The 17,677-nt window shown below is 43.0% G+C and overlaps 1 protein-coding gene across 2 annotated transcripts in view; it reads right to left on the bottom strand.

Annotated features, from left to right (window-relative positions):
* GALNT7 (polypeptide N-acetylgalactosaminyltransferase 7) overlaps nucleotides 1–13,586 on the bottom strand; it is a 152,385-nt gene extending 138,799 nt beyond the window's left edge. The window contains exon 1 of one of the 2 annotated variants that reach the window (XM_008000270.3): nucleotides 13,386–13,586. In XM_008000270.3, the coding sequence (XP_007998461.1) occupies nucleotides 13,386–13,511 (126 nt within the window). In that variant the 5' untranslated portion in view covers nucleotides 13,512–13,586. The remainder of the gene's footprint in view (nucleotides 1–13,385) is intronic. The other variant, XM_008000269.3, reaches the window with a different exon arrangement.
* Between the last annotated feature and the right edge of the window lie 4,091 nt (nucleotides 13,587–17,677).

Raw genomic sequence — 17,677 nt, 5'->3', positions numbered from 1 at the left:
AACTTCCTTTTAGTTATTCTTTCTGCATTTATCAGCCCTTAGAAATCATAAATCATTACACAAAACATGTTACTTTTAAACATAAGTACCTGTCACTTAAGCTAAAGAAGTAGATGCAAATAAGAATAAATGTTTCAAGCCATTCATTTATCTTTAGGAAGTGATTTTTGCCAACATATAAGAAAGACTGTAACATTTACTTTTACCTTACCGTTACAGTTAACAGAGTGGTGCTCAAGGATGATAACTGCTTCTTACAAAATATGATTTTACCACTGTGAAACTATTAGACTCTCTGGCTGTGATTCGCTTTCCATTTAGTCACAGTGTATAGGCTGATCAAACAAGAGTGGCTGTACTCTTCTTGCAGTCATAATTAATGGAAAGTAAGATGAAGCCACATTCATTAAAACCTTCCTCGGATTTTCAAATAGGATACTGGGAAAAATAATCTGAGAATGACCATACAGTACATACGTATTTTGACCGATACTTGGATGATACCAGCAGTTCCTTTCTCAGGTTAAGCAAACAGCATGACCTAGGAAAAGGCATGGTATTTTCAGCTCTATTGTTTGCAGGTTGATTCCACGCTTCAAAATTTTCAAAGTTAACAACTGTGCTTTCACGTACCCTACATTTATTTTAAAATAGAAGTGTTCCATGTGCCATGATTTAGAGTCTAAATGTTAGCTACAAGAAGAGGAATAGAGTAATCTTAATTTCATACAGAAAATGTATTTCTTTAAAATACCGAGGTATTTAAAAACCATTCTCTCTTAGTATACGTTTAGAATAGAGAATTTTAGAAAATTATTTACTGAAGTTTTTTTTTTCTCTACTACCATGATCTCCCTGGACTGTAAGCAAATTTATTTTCATTGATCACTAAAATGGAAACATTCTCCTCCAGCCTCTCTGACGAACACTGGACCTAGAATTTCCTCTGAGGTCTTCACACAGGGAGCAACAGTTAACGAAACTGTCGGCCTGTATATCCCCATTCCCCAATCTTTTGCTAATTGTTCAAATATAATTATATATTTTAAGTGATAAAAATTTCTAATCTTGACAGTGATCTTTTAGTTTAAGAGTATCTACCATAGTAGAAAAATCTGCATGTGTAAAGTAATAAAATTTCAGTCATATTCCATTACTCTAAAAAGCACTTTGTAGTCATTTTTTCCGTACCATAATTGAGAGCTTATTTGCCAAAAATCTAATGGATTTTTTAAATTCATCTTAAATCATCCTGGCAAGAACTAGCAGATTTTTGAACAGGGGTGTTTAGACACTTTCTTTCAAAAGATGATGTAAAACTCTGCAAACAGATTGTAAAGGTAACACTAAGATTTACACAGCACACCTTGCTGTATTAGAGATTAAAAGATTAAACCTGTTGGGTTAGGCAATAAGAAACACAATGATCAAATTGTCTAATAAAAATTGCATGCCAAAATACTAAACTGCCAGAAGAAAACTACCAGGAGAATGGTAAAGATTTAAGTCTTCTCAAGCAAGCATAATTAAAACCTATATCCAATGAGACAAACATTTTAGAAAATGCCTCAGACAAGTTTTGAAATGGCAATGCAAAGTATACCTTTGACTTCCAGGTACATGGGCTTTTATTAACAAAGAACTGGCCAGGTGCAATGGCTCACGCCTGTAATCTCAGCACTTTGGGAGGCCAAGGCAGGCGGATCACCTGAGGTCAGAAGTTCAAGACTAGCCTGGCCAACATGGTGAAACCCCATCTCTACTAAAAATACAAAAATTAGCAGGGCATGGTAGTGGGCACCTGTAATCCCAGCTATTAGGGAGGCTGAGGCAGGAGAGTCACTTGAACCTGGGGGGCAGAAGTTGCAGTGAGTCAAGATCGCGCCATTGCACTCCAGCCTGAGTGACAAGAGTGAAACTCCATCTCAAAAAAAAAAAAAAGGAACTCCAGTATGGAGAAATATATTGCATGGTAAATTTTTCTAGGCAAATAATTTCCTTCACAAATATGTGTTTTTCATAACAGCATTAAACAATCAAGCAAAAAAAAAAAAAAAAAACTTAATTGACTTAACCTAATTAGACTGTTCCTAAGCCATTTTTTAAATGTTTACATAAATGACTATAAACTACAAATCTAAACAGAATTAGAATCTTCTAATAATGATGCTATTTTCACATTTTCCATTTCTAAATATCATTACTCAGATATCTTTGATATATTCTGGCAAAATGACACTTGCATGACTCACTTAAGTATACTGATAGTTTTATTTTATGCTAGGGTTGTAAAGGAACTATTTTTGCAATAATAAATGTTAATAAACAGTATATAAAATATTTACTTCAAATCTACAGAATAAAAAATGTGAAGTACAGCAGTAAGTACTGACAAGAACTTATAGAGAACTTCATGCATCATGACTTAAGGACTTTTTTTGCAATGTACAACTGTACCTTACTGTTCTTTTTTTGTTTTCTACTTAGGCTTTCTAAGGAATATATTTTTAAAAAAACAAATTCTCACAGAATCATAAAGATACTACATTGATGTTGTCATGATATCCCTTCTCTACAAGTGTTAGTTCTTAAAATTCTGTGGAACGGTTCAAAGGGGTCTCTTCATACTACATTAGGAATTGAAACTATTGTTTCACTCTAATAACTAGAATCAACTGGTTGGTTTTAAATCAAGAGTTCTCCTTGTAGAAGGAGTTAGGCATTTGCACAGGTGTAAAAGCTACTTGCAAACCTTGCTCACATTAAAAAGTATCTTATCAGGTTTGGTTTGTTTGTTTTTTAAGCGACAAGATCTTGCTATATTGCCCAGGTTTCTAGCCTCAAGCAATCCTCCAGGTTCAGGCAGCCAAAATGCTAGGATTATAGGCATCCACCACACCTGGCTGGTGTTTCTATTAAAAGGAAAACCAAAAGTTAAAGAAGAATTATTAATACAAATAGTTTAATAAATAAAAATGCTGATATACCCAACTTCTAATAAGAGTGAATTCCCTCCAAAAAAGTTTTGGCAGTTTCTCAGTTACTGCCTACTTACATAATAAATAATACCATTTCTTTTTATAAGACACCAGTGAATACACAGTTTTCATAGGAAGCATAGCTTTACCAGTGAATACATAGTTTTCACAGTAAACAGCTATGCATAAAAAATAATTTCATAAAGGTAACTACAAATGCTAAAATTACAATTAAGCCAGATAATCATTAAGCATGTTAAGTTTACTACCAAAGACAGTAGCATACCTCTTGAGGCTCAGATGTATTCCTAAACCCAGGGAATTGGTAAAAATTAAAATTAAAAAAAAGACTAGGTCATCTACACTATTCTGATACAGAATGGTTCCCAATAGTATGTGACTTAATTTTAACTCATCCAGTTTAAAATATTCTTGGTAGTAACAGATTCCTATTGCTTAGAAGCCTATTCACAGACTAGTTGGTATTGATATAATACTGCGGTTAATTGTACCTTCTAGATTTGGGAAACCAGGCTGTTCTGCACCAATTCTGTAAACCTAATTAGATAATGTAAAGTTAATTTTTTCCTCAAGTTTCAGCATACCAGTTCTTGTATTCAGTGAAGTGAATCAGGTCTCCCTGTTGACATGTTTAAATGCTTCTTGGGAGTAATGCTTGAAAATGCTACAAAGGCTGGGGAGCCCAGAAGGGAATTTATAATGGTGCAGAAATGAGAACATTTCTCATTGGAAATATTCAGGATTCTTAGCAAATGAAGCAACTGAAAGTTAGCTCTTCCCTCTCCAAAAAGATGTAGACTCTGGATGACTGCAGTTCAAGTTGTCTCAGTGTTGCTTTCAGGATCACAGGGCTGAACTAGAATTTAATGATAAACCTCATTTTTAAAAACTAAGAATATTGAAATGCTGAGCATACGTTTTCTCTATGCTGAGAATAGCACAGTTTTGCTGTTCTGTTTTTTTAATACACTTCAGTCAAGTTAATGTACTAAAAACTAAAAATTGTCTAATGTTCTCAGAATAAAATTTATTTTCCAATTTTAAATATTAAATTGTTTTTCTAGTCACAGCTTTTCAAATCACTGGATTTTAGACTTGAGTAAAAAAATGACTAATAAGTGTTGCAGTATCTAGCTTATATAGTATTATATAGGATCACAACTAAAATATATATACATAGGTGTCTGCACACACACACATACACACACACACACAGTTGTGGGTAGGGAGAGGTGGAAAGGCACATAAAGTTATGGTAGCCCAGATATAACCAAAAATGGGTTAAGTTCCTCTTCGATAGTTACAGTTCTCTAAAAAAATTTTTTCTCTATTTGTATTTTTCCCATAGTGAAGATGACTCTTCATGACCTGAACTTCTTTATCATCTGAACCAGCTTTCCTGGGCCACAATATTTACTGAGATGCCAATGATGATGCTGCTGTGGTCCTTCTCTAGACCAAAGTACTACTGGTTAGCTTAGCAGGCAGGTAACGCTTCCACAGCCACTTGTTTCAGCTTTCATTCTAGTCAGTTCTCAAATATTGTAACATTTGAATTTGTTGATGGCCCTGCCCTTAAAGAAATTATTTTTGCTCTCGGTTAGGCAATATTGTCTAAGTCATTTTACTTCTATGTCTTCTTTCATCTCTCCCTACCAACCTCCTAGAGCCTAAAAGAAGGCATTTTCCATGTTTCTTTCTTAATACACACATTTTTCTCCTCCATCCACACAGGCTCCTTTAACTTACCAATCTGCTCCCTGAGCTTCAGACACCACTCTCTGGCCAATGAAATGCATCCACTTCCGATTCTAAGCTGAGCTCCATGTACCTGGTTCGACACCTTCGCTCAACTGACCTGTAGTCTATAAAATACTATATGCCAAACCAAACCAAATTTTTCATTTTGCAGCCACCAAATCTATATAACCTCTAGACTGGCACTCCTCAAAAGCATGATCCCTAGACCAGCAGCAGCATCAGCATCCCTGGAGAACTAGTTAGAAATGCAAATTATCTGCTCTATCCTAAATCTACTCAATCAGAAATTCTGGGCATGGGGCCAAGTAATCCGTTTTCTCACACCCTCTAGGTGATTCTGAAGCCTACAGAAGTTTGAGAGCCAGTGCTTTGGACAGCTGTATTCCTTCTAAAGGCACCAACATCCTTTCCTTTACCATCAAGAATGATTCCTCCTCCCACTGGGCAATTCTATTATACTTCCATAATCTCTTCCTCTGTATTCAGTTTCTAGGTCCTTCTCCTTAGTTTAGGCTTCATTATATCCTCAGACATAATTCTTTCCTCACTGAAATCTACCTTTCACTGTTTCCAGATTATTCCTTATAGCCCAGCTCTGACCATTCCAAGTCTTTCATGGCTCAGATTCTATTTATCTTTCTAGGGTCCTCTCTTCTATTCCACCCCTCTCCAACCCAATTTTCCAGCCATGTGGTCCCCAGGATTGGTCACAGTCATTTATGCTGTTGCACACAGTCTCCTCTGTCCTCGTCTCTCCAGCATGTCTTTTTATAAGACAAGCTCTCTGACAGCATCCAGCCCCATACGCTAGATGCTCCTTTCTCTGATCCCACAGCACCCAGTGGACTTAACTAATACAGTTTTTGTCTTACTCACCGCAGTTGTTTACTTGTGCATCTGGCCCACAAACTGTGGCCAAAAAGGACTATTATTCATTTTATTTATCTAGGAACATACATTTTAAGCAAGACACCCATATAATTTACCATCCAACCCAGGACATTTCTGAGAGTGAAAGGATAATAATGGCTAATGGGCAGCAAATGTAAACTAAAACAAATAATCACCCTAATAACAGACCACAGGAGCCACACACACCCATCATCTGAGCCCTGACTACATCTTCAAGCTCATCCAGCACTGTACTCCCTCCAAATTCAACAAACTCCAGCCATACTGGCTTCAAACACTCCAGTCTCATTCCATCCTCAGGAATTTTGCACTTCTGTTCCCTCTGCCTGGAATGCTCTTCCCCCAGATTTGCATGATAGTCTTACACTTACTCCTGAAGTCTCTGCTCTGGCCATCGCCTTCCCTGATGTTCCCTGAGTGGTCCCCTCCACCCCATTCTCTCTTTTTTTTATGATTATTATTTTTTTTTTTACTTTTTTTTTTTTTTTGAGATGGAGTCTTGCTCTGTTGCCCACGCGGGAGTGCAGTGGCGCGAGCTCCACTTACTGCAACCCCTGCCTCCTGGCTTCAAGCAATTCTCCTGCCTCAGCCTCCTGAGTAGCTGAGATTACAGGCGCATGCTACCATGTCTGGCTAATTTTTGTATTTTTAGTAGAGACAGGGTTTCACCATGTTGGCCAGGCTGGTCTCAAACTCCTGACCTCAAGTGATTCGCCTGCCTAGGCCTCCCAAAGTGCTGGGATTACAAGCATGAACCATAGCCTCCCATTCTCTTTCATATTACCAAGTACAGATGCTCCTCGACTTACCGGGGTTACACCCTGCAACAAACCCATTGTAAACTTGAAGAATCATAAGACATCTTAAGTCCAGATGTGCTCAGACTTATGACAGAGTTACACACCAATAAACCCATTGAAAAGTCAAAAACTGTAAGCTGAATCATGGTAAGTCAGGGACCATCTACATTGTCTTCAGTGTTTATCTGAAATTACCCTGCTAGCATCTATATATCCACTTTTCAATGGAGTCCATATGTGTACTTGTCTGTGTTGTTAAAAACTGTAGTGCAACATCAGAGAGCACAGCTCTGAAGTTAGAACACCTAAGATTGAATCCTGGCTCTACAATTAATTAAGTGAATAACTTTGGACAAAGAGTTCACCTCTCTATACCACGACAGCCTCATCTATAAAGCGGGGATTCCCTCAGACTTGCAATAGAGGGTGGTTGTTACAAATAAACGACCAAATACATGTAGAATATTTATTAGGCCCAAAGTAAGGATTCAATATATGTAAACTATTATTGTTGCTGTTATTACTGAAATCCTTAATTTAGCTACTTTTCAGATTGTACATTCATTCTTCAGGAATGAGAATTGAAATTCAAAATATGAACAAAGACAATTATCTAGTTTGAAGCTGAATAATCACAATCATTTTCCTGCATTCAATAGCTACTCAAATCTTGCTGACCAACTTTTTTAATAACTCAAGTTAGAAATTCCACATATTCTGTTTACAGATGGCTCAAGCTCAGAATTTTGCTTTTCGTTCATGATGAATTATTTTTCTCTCTTCCTCTTTCTCCAATTTACTATCGTCTGATCTAACACAGCTTATACAGAAACCCAAATCGTATCTCACACGTTATCTCCCATCCCATGCAACCAGCCTAAGTCACAAAATAGACTGCTGTTCAACAGTTTTCATTCTCTCTTTACTAATAATTGTGCACTCCCCAAAAGGCCATTTTAAGGCTTCTCCACCTACTGGTTTGACTGCTGACGAAATATATCCTTGTGACATTTCTTATATTATTTCTTTACATTGCTACTGGATTAAGGAATAGCTCTCCCCACCCCCAACTGGATTGTGAGAGCAGGAACTCCCACTTCGGGTGTTCTCAGTATTCTTCATGAGGTCTTAGGGAGGGGAGGATGGAGAAGGGGGCAGGGGCAAGCAGATGGTAACAGGGCTGATGCCTGACCTCACATAGACCACTGGATGGGAAACATTTCCACAGAAGTGATAAATACAGCAATTCTTAGGAATTCACCAAACATTTCCAAAATGTTCAGACCTATGTGGGAGACATAAATGGATGTACCTTACTTTAGTTTCTTTTAGCATCTTTCCTGGTGCTAATATTATAGAAGGCACATATTAAACATTGAGGAAATACTCAACGAACAGGAAACATGAACCCTGCCTTCAAAGGGCACATGATCAGTGGTTGGAAGCCTTGTTTGGTTTAGAGGACACTTTAGGAAACACGAAAGCTTCTGATTATCAACCTAGAAACAAATGCAGATGTATGCAAAAGTTCGCATTAATTTCAGGAAGTCTATAAACCCCAGATTTCTCAGACTTGTTGATGTGAGATTTTTAATCATTATTATGTGTGGGGGAGAAGGGGAATGGGAGATTGAAAACAGGAAAGAAAACAAAAACCAATCCTAAGGCGTATAGCCTGGGAAACTGAGAGAACAGTGACCATTTAAGACACTACACTTTCACTAAGTGATAGCGCCATCCCTAATAGTATAAACAGAGCTATTTGAAATACAATCTCATGTTTAAGGGCAGAATTTTTCAGGTTACAACTGATCATCACTGAGATAAAATGGCTTTGGTAAGGTGGAACTTGACTGCCAGGGTAATCAATTCAGCCACTAGTCCTCATTTAAGCTATATTCCTTTCAAACCTGTTAGCTTGCCTATCACATAAAACCTCTTGGCCTAGTAGTTCCTGAATTAGTCCTACTATGTACATCCTGAACCTAAGTGGCATTAATGACTTGACTAAAGTTGCATTTGCATATCCAGAGAGTCATTAGTTTACACACAGCTTCTCACCAGCACTGAATGTTTTAATGCAGGGGTCCCAAACCCCGGGTCATGAACAGGTACCTATCCATGGCCTGTTAGGAACCAGGCCGCACAGCAGGAGGTGAGTAGCAGTCTGGCAAGTGAGCATTACCGCCTGAGCTCTGCCTCCTGTGGGATCAGTGGTGGTATTAGATTCTCACAGGAGCATAAACCCTATTGTGAACTGCATGCAAGGGATCCAGGTTGCGCACTCCTTATGGGAATCTAATGCCTAATGATCTGAGGTGGCACCGTTTCATCACCAAACCATCCCCCACCCAACCCAATCCCCCCAGTCTGTGGAATAATTGTCTTCAACAAAACCGGTCCCTGGTGCTAAAAAGGTAGGGGACTACTGTTTTAATGGATCTGTCAACATTTTCTTTAAAAATCTTTATTTTCAGAGGCTTATGAGTCAATTGTAGACAGTCACTCAGGGCTAAAACCTGGGATAAATGGTGTTAGTCTGAGATATATTATAATTTATTTAATTAAAGGAGCTTTCTGTGATTTGCAAGTCTAACCAGATAATCTTAATAAATGCTGTCCTTAAAATATCCAGAGGACAAAGACTTAAAAAAAAAAAAAAAAAGCTTCCCATAATCATAATACAACACAAGAAAGTATACATTTTGCCTTGAGAACTTTCCATAACGGAACAAATAACCTATCATCCTAGGCCTCCTGACACCTTCGTACCATATCCAATCGCCAAATCCTGATGCCTTTGCATCTTTAGGAGCTCTTCAATCAATTTATTTTTTTCTATCTCTACCACCACCCTGCCAATCTAAGCAAGGCTTATGTCCCACCTGAATAATGACCACCCCCACTAGGACTCCTGCTACCTGTTCTATAGACAAATACGTACTTTCTGTAGGCAGCCAGAGTGATCTTTTCAAAACACAAATCCACTCTCCCCTACTTAAAATCCTTCAATGGCTTCTCACTGCACTTAAGATCTCCTTAGCGTGGACTAGGAGACCCATGCTTTCCTGAGTGGCATCATTCCACTTCTCACGCTCCACGTTCCAACAACATTCATCTCCTAGTTTCTCACTATTTCACCCATGCTACCTCCTGCCTTAGACCTTTGCACAATTGCTCCTTCTCAAGAATGCTGCCACCCACTTCCAGATTAACTACTTTTCTTGAAATGTTCAGATTTTGCCTCAAAAGTCAGAGTAGGCAGCTAGGCAGACATGAGCAGGGCAGGAAAGGCCCCTCACCACCAGGAATGTCAGGTGGCCAAAGGGTGATGGTCAGGCAGTTGTTAAACTCTCTCTCTGAAATAATAATTGGTCGCAGCCAACACCATGGAAAGGCAGTCTTCCAACAGATAGAAAACACCTAAAGCTGGTTATCAGCAGGTTCCCGCTAAGATCTCAGGAGTTGGGCCAGTGGGCTCCAGCATGTGCACTAAGAGGCAAAATGGCGGCTTTTAACTAGTACTTGCCCTTCCTCTAGGAAGGCCCAAATGGTAAGGGAAAAATGCCTCAGGTGAGCATGAGTACAACTTCAGTAAACACACTGCATGCAGCCCCTCCCCGCTGCTGGCAGGCCACTGCCATGCAGACAGACCACCCCAAGGGAAGAATCACGGGAGAAGAAACGCAAACCCTGGAATCATGCCAATGCATAAGACCCCCAAGTCCAAGGTGAGACGAGGTACTTGGATTTCTCAGGTCGCCCACATGGCCTTCTTCAAAGTGTACTTCCTTCCGTTCCTGCTCTAAAGCTTTGTAATACTCTCGCTCCTGCTCAAAAATTTGCCTCGGTCTCTCACGCTGCCTTATGCCCCTCCAATAAATTCTTTCCCACAAGGAGGTAAGAATCGAGTTACTTCAGACCTGTATGGATTTGCTACTGCTAACAGTCATTTCTTCAAGTAAGGCTTTTATGACCAAATTCCTCCATTTTCTTGCCCCCTATGGTTTCACTATGAAAGCAGTAGCACAATTTTTATTTATATATTTATGGAGGTTTGATTGCTGTGTGGTTTTTACAAGATCCATGATATTCAGGACAAGGAGTACTTCCTTAACAACTAGTACCATGCCTGGTACATAATAGGCACTCAAAAAATGTTCGAATAAATCAATATTTAAAATCAGACAACAGAATATGATCGGAAAGGTAAGGTCATTTTTCACATCATTCACCTCAGAGAAAGGACAAGCGGCCCAGAGATGGGAAGGAAGTAAGAAACATGTTTCTTTTGTCTTGACTCCACAGGTGGACAGACCTAAAACAAGGAAATAGCGCAGATGAGGAAGGACCATCTCAAGCCGTCAAGGCTGTAACAGAATTTGGTGTCTTAAATATTCATAGTTCAAGACAAAAACTGGCAGAGGGTGAATGGAGCCACAAGTACAAGCTTGCTGAAGTAGAGGCAGAACCCACACCCGGTAAACTAGATCGTTCAGGCCATTTAAAGGGATCCAAAAAAGTCCATGTGTAGATCAGCATTAAAGAGAAGCAGAGATCTCACAATGGGTGGAATATTTGCAATAATCATCGAAGTAAAAGAACCACAAGGGGGAGGAGAAACTCAGGGGTCACAATCCTCCCTACAGGATTTGTCCTTCTAGCACTGTATCTTAAAAGCTCCTGGGTTAGTCTTTATTAAAGGAAGGTAATAATCCCTTATTTATGCTCTTATTTATAAGTTACACTTTAAATTGCTTGTATTACTATTTACCTGGGAAGCCAATAAAAGGGTCTTTCTTGCTCTTCTGATACCTAAGCATTCTTCTTAATGTTAACTATGTGAAGTCTTTAAAATCTACCTTTTGTCTTTGACGAATGATAGAAATTACACTGGATCCACTGAGAAACTTTATCAAGTACACTGAAACAAACAAAAAATCAAGATATCATCACCTTCTTTATCACCACCATATAGTATTGAAATGGGCATGACGGCCTATCCTTTATTTGCACTAATAAAATATTCCACGAGTTGGCAAGCGACGCTGATGTTCCGCCACCTCTTTAAAAGACTATCAGAAGGGCGGGACATTCTGAACCTGGCTAGTTTTGTCAGTTTCTCTACCAGAAAATAGGGGGTTAAACATTTCTAGCTACATGTAAAAAGCCATCTGATGACTTAAAACAAATATCTTCAACTGCAGTATTCGGTTATCCTTTGTCAGTAAGTCATATTGAGAGCAAAATCATAAAAAGATCACCATCACTCCATGAGCTGAGAAGCTTAAAACCGCAAACGTACTGAAAAGGAAAACTGATACTTTTTATTATCATCAATTTAGATGACTTAGATGGGAATCTATCCCAGATATTACAAAGGATTCCACTGCTGTAGAGACTTCAAATACTAAAACTTACAGATTACATCTAATCTCATGATATAGGCAAAGAGCTGATAATGGGATCTCCTCCTAGGATTCTTACTCTTGAAAGGACGCCACAAGCCTTTTCGCCCAACTTCTTGATGCTAACTTTCCAGAAGGAAAGTTAATAAACATGACATAGAAGCGATGCTGGTCACATTTACAAAAAGCACTTTACAACAGAGAGAGTGACTCGACTCCCCCGGCAGCCCCGCCGCCTCGGCGGTCGTGAGCCCCTCATACCCTCTCCTACCCCCACTGGCAGCCGGCCCAGTAGGCTGTCCCAGGCTCAGGGAGGAGGAAACAGGGGGTGCAACGGTTCATCCGGGGGGAAGCAGGTCAGGGTTCCGGGCGAGGCCGGTGCGCGCCGCCCGCTGCCGGTCAGGGAAGCCGCAGTGGCCTCGATCCCTTCCCCGCGCTGCGCGGCTCCGGGTAACTAATGTTCCGAGGCGCCTGACTAAACCCTCCAAATCCAGGGAATGTCAGCGCTAACACTCGCGCCCTGGGCGGCAGACAAATGCGTCCCAGCGGAACTGCCGCAAGCTCCGCGCCGCGGCTCCCCTCGGCGTCGGCCTGAGCGGCGGGGTGGCCGGGCGCCGACACAAGTTAGTTTTCCGGCCCGAGCAGCCCTGCCGCAGCCGGGAAAGAGGAACTGCTCCTTGTCCCCCGGACAGCGCCCGAGCGCTGCCAGAGCTGGGGCTTCCCCAGGTGCTGAGGGCGGGGGGCGGCCGGCGGGGCGGGGACGCCCCTCCGGCATCTCCGGCCAACCGCCCCTCCCTTGCCCGGGGACACGAGGGGCACCAGCGGTCCGGACGAGGCCTCGGCCGCGCATCGCACCCCAGCTCCCCGCAGCCGGAGTTGAGGGGGAGGCGCGCTCTCCGTAAGAGCCGGAGGCGGGGCGCCATCGCCCTCCCACTCCCCGGCGGGCGGGCCGGGGTAGCCCGGGGCTGCGAACACCCCCAGACAAGCGGCGGCGGCGGGAGGGGAGGCTGGACCGAGGGGCCTGGTCCATCGGACCAGCGGTGGCGACAGCGGCATCTCGCCTCCTTCAGGCCTGCACGCGCCACAGGCCGCAGCCTGGACCAACCCCGCATACACTGGCCGTGAGTGCTGTGGTCCCGGCTCCCAAGAGTGGGACGCCGGGCGGCCGCGGCCCCCCGGACCCGGCTCTTCCCCAGCTCCGCCCGCAGTCCCGGCATGGAGAGTGGCCGCCGGAGCTGCTACCGCCGCAGCGCGGGTGTCGGCGGCGGAGCCCGGGGCGGGGAAGAGCGGAGGAAGGGGCGGCGAGGGGGCGGGCCGGCGGCGGCCAGGGGGTCGGGGTGGCCGGGGCTCAGCGCCCCCTCGGCCCGCGCTGCTCCAGCACCACCTGCGGAGCTGCGGTGCCCACGCCGTGCCGCGACCCCGCCGCCCCCTGCTCCCTCCACACGCGGGCAAACAAAACAAGTTGCCGGTCGCTGCCGCCGGAGGGGGCCGGGCGGGTCACTCACCCTCATCCTGCTCAGCGGGCTTGGGTCGTCCGGCCGCGGGGTCAGGGAAGACCAGAGGACCACTAGCCCCAGGAAGCTTCCCACCACCAGCAAACTGCGTAAGATGAACCCAATCTTCAGCCTCATCTTCCTCCGGCGGCGAGAGACTCACAGCCCGGCGCAGCCGCCGCCACCGCTCTCCCCTCCCTCCTTCCCCCTCCTCCGGCTCTCCTCCTCCTCCTCCTCTTTCCCCCACCCCTACCGCTACCGCTGCCGCCCTCTCCGCTGCCTGCCCTTTCCAGCTCCAGATCCGGAACTCCCCTCGGCTATACCTTTCCCCGGGCTCTTTCCTTCGCCCCTCCCCGCGGCCCCCTCCCCTCCGGCGGCCACCGCAGAGCTCCGACTGACCCGTGTGCCTCGCTCTTCCAGGCTGCCTTCCTCTCTACCTGCCCCCTTACAGATCCGCAGTCCCCTGCTCTCCACGCGAGCCCCCTTCACAGTCCCCTGCTACCTTGCAACTAACTTGCACTTTCCCCAGGTCTGGTCCTTAGCCTTTGCCCTACAGCTCAGCTCCTTAAAGCTTTCAGATCCCCAAACTTTTATTGTAATTATGGACCATAACTCCGTCCTTAACGCCTGTGCCCCCCGGGATCCCCTGGCCCACCGCCCCCTCCGTTGGACCTGGGGTCGATCTTCTCTGCACCTCTCCCTTAGACCCACTTCCCTGAGCGCCCTGACGAGAGGCTTTCAGGAAGCCAACCAGGAAGTGGGACTACCGCCGCTGCTGCAGCAGCTCCACGTGGCTGATTTATAGCTGAAGGCTTTTTTTTTTTTTCTCTCCTTTTTTATTGATTGTTCTTGCTTTTTCACACGGCTCCTTAAGGTGGTGAATTTGTAACCGAAAGGCCCAGGTGAGATGTGCAAATATCACTGAATTGGAGGAGCTCACTTGGAAAGCTAGTATTTCTTTCTCTTGAGCTAATGAAAAGAAAGGCTGTCGTCTTACGCCAAAAGCAATACCAACCTTGTTCACGGGCTGGTAAGTTTCAAATCCAAGGACCACGCATTTCAGCTCCACCCTCATTGCCTCCCTCAGACCTGATTTTTGCCACTTGATTTCTGCTTTTCAAACGCCTTTTCTGCCTGTGTTACCTAAATTACACAGGAAAGGATATTGGCAAGTGTTTAGCCAAATGCCCCACCCTGAGGAAATAATTTTTCTTCCCGTATCTCCCAAAAAAGATGTCTATGCCTTTATATCAGAGTGTATGTAATTACACTATCAGTGTACTATACCCTAAACTGCTAATTTAAATCGAACAAAACGTTTTAATATTTTATCCTAAGTTTTTTTTTATTATTATTATTTTTGTTTGTTTGTTTGGGGGGAGATAGAGTCTCTCGCTCTGTTGCCCAGGCCGGAGTAGAGTGCAGTGGCACGATCTCGGTTCACTGCAACCTCCACCTCCTGGGTTCAAGTAATTCTCCTGCCTCAGCCTCCCGAGTAGCTGGGACTACAGGTACACACCGCCATGCCCGGCTAATTTTTTTTTTTTTTTTTTTTTTTGTATTTTAGTAGAGACGAGGTTTCATGGTGTTGCCCAGGCTGGTCTCGAACTCCTGAGCTCAGGCAACCCGCCTGTCTCGGCCTCCCAAAGTGCTAGGATTACAGGTGTGAGCCACTGCGCCCAGGCTATCCTAAGTTTTAAGATGGTGAAAGCTGATTCTTTTTTCTCATACTGTCTCATATCTGCAAGTTTTTTGCTTTAAAACAAAACCCAGTTATTTAGTCATCAAGATAGATAAAGAATTGTACCAAACTACCTTCATGTGCTTTTTGGCTTGGCTTACAATGGCTAGTATATCAGGGGGTTCTGTAGATGCCACAATTTCAGAATTTTCACACAATATCTGAAGTGATATCCTCATGAACAGCATGGTTCCAGAAATGCAGAATGGACTGTAGTTAGGTGTATTATTGGTTGGCTGAATGATTGTACATCATATTGTGGAAAAGTCCACTATATAGAGTACCTGGAAGAGGGACTGTCAAGTGTTAAACACAAATCACTGCTTGACTTTGCATTTGTATCAGCCCCTTAGGTTAAAACCAGTTTTAAGTAGAAGATGAGAGAGATTTCGCCTAAGCCCACTTTTTTGTGTGTGACAGATCTAGAGTGTGTAATTCATGAAGTATGAATCTGCTGGGTAATGTGATATGAAAAGCAAATGAACCATTTCTTGGTGATGATTCAGGTCAGCGTTGGGACCCAGGAATCTCCTGTTAATCAGTACCCTGGTGATTTTTGACCCAGGTAATCTGGGTACCACCTTTGGAGAAACACTGAAAGGAAGCAAGGTTGGGGGGCTTGGGAAAAAGTCTTATATAGATAACTTTGGAAGGCAGGAATAGGCTCATTTATGGACTCAACTTGAACTGTTCAGAAGTGAGGTGGACTCCTTTTCTTTTTTATTTATTTATTTTTTGAGTCAGGGTCTTGCTCTATCACCCAGACTGGAGTACAGTGGCACATCCGTAGCTCACTGCAGTCTGGAACTCCTGGGCTCAAGTGATCTTCCCACCTCAACCTCCCAGTAGCTAGGGCTACAGGTGTGAGTCATCATGCCCAGCTAATTTTTTTTTTAATTTTTTGTAGACACAGGATCTGTTGTCTGGTCCTGTTGTCAAGGCTCATCTCAAACTCCCGGCCTCCAGCGATCCTCCCTTTTTGGCCTCCCAAGATGCTGGTATTACAAGCAGAGCCACCACGGCCCACCTGGACTCCTTTTCATAGGAGACAGTCCCCCAGGCAGAGACTGGGCTTAAAACAGGTAACTTACAAGGCATCCTGTGATCATAAGAGAATAATTCCATTTGAAATCAGCAGCTGAAGTCCACGTGAATAATTAAATCTTTCACTTGTGTTATTTTCACAGGGGAGACAGTTTTGTATTCTTAACAAGGTAGGAAGCTTTATTTTTACTGTTATGACCATAGCTGGGCAAGTATGCAAATGGAAAGTGATACCTATCATCAAAGTATTGAGAATGGTCAATACTTTGAAGGTCCTAGCATTCTGAGAACATCCTGCCACCACTACCACCCCTTACCTTTAGTTTTATACATAGAGAACTTAAAATATGTGTGAAAGAGTATATAGTTATACAGTTGTATATTGATGAATAGGTATATAGTTGTAAAAGTTTATGTTTCTCTGAGTCCTAATAACTTTTAAAAGAAACTGCAAGTAAATTAACACAGGAACAGAAAATGAAATACTGCATGTTCTCACTTACAAGTGGGAGCTAAATGATGAGAACACATGGGCACATTGAGGGGAACAACACACACTAGGGCCTATTGAAGGGTGGAGGTTGGGAGGAGGGAGAGGATCAGGAAAAATAACTAATGTGAGTACTAGGCTTAATACCTGGGTGATGAAATAATCTGTACAAACCCCCATAACACAAGTTTACCTATGTACCAAACCTGCACATGTACCCCTGAACTTAAAAGTTTAAAAAAAGTGCAAATATACCTTAAAACATATGCCCATTGCAGTATTTGTGGGAGGCAGCCTTTGTAGGGTTGACAGAACTTGTTTAGAAAATGAGGAGCTACATTCAAAGCTTAGGTCAAGATAAATCACATGCCACTCTGAACCTAGGGCTTTTATCTGCCAAATAGTGATTACAATACTCAACCTCACAATGTTCTCAAAAGGAATGATTGAGGTCAAGTACATATACAAATATAAAGTACAATTAGTGTAATGGAACAAGCCTCAGGTGTGTGTGGCTATAATTCTTGTTTTATGAATGCTGCAGTTCCTGGGATAATAGTCACTAAGGAAGAGGATAGAGACTAGAACTGAATGAGATGGACATAGAGATGGCCAAGAGAAGCATTGTCCTCTGCCAAGTCGTGGGGTCATGTGTGGTGGATGGTGACATGGTGCCCTCAGCTCAGAGTCCAGCTGGGGGCTCAGAAGCAAGGTAACTGAAGGGAGAGAATTATTTGAGCACCTAGTGAGTGTAAGATGCTTCACATTTATTATTTCACCTAACCTCTACACAACCTGATGTGGGTATTACTGCTCTCAAGCTGGGATTCAAAGCAGGTTTTTCCAACCTCAGAATTCTTGCCAGACTGACTGGCCTTCTGGGTCTGGAACATAAATGTTTTCAGGCAGTGTAATGTGCAAGAGGTCAGAGCCTAAAGCTTTGTTATTTTTTAATTTCTCCACCATGTCAACTCTGTAACAGGGAAGCCCACCAGAGGGAATTGTACCCATTTTGGGGCTACACTACCC

This window comes from Chlorocebus sabaeus, chromosome 7 (assembly GCF_047675955.1).
Source record: "Chlorocebus sabaeus isolate Y175 chromosome 7, mChlSab1.0.hap1, whole genome shotgun sequence".
NCBI lineage: Eukaryota > Metazoa > Chordata > Mammalia > Primates > Cercopithecidae > Chlorocebus > Chlorocebus sabaeus.
Note: the sequence above shows the minus strand (reverse complement) of the source record. Positions and strands in the feature narration are given on the sequence as shown.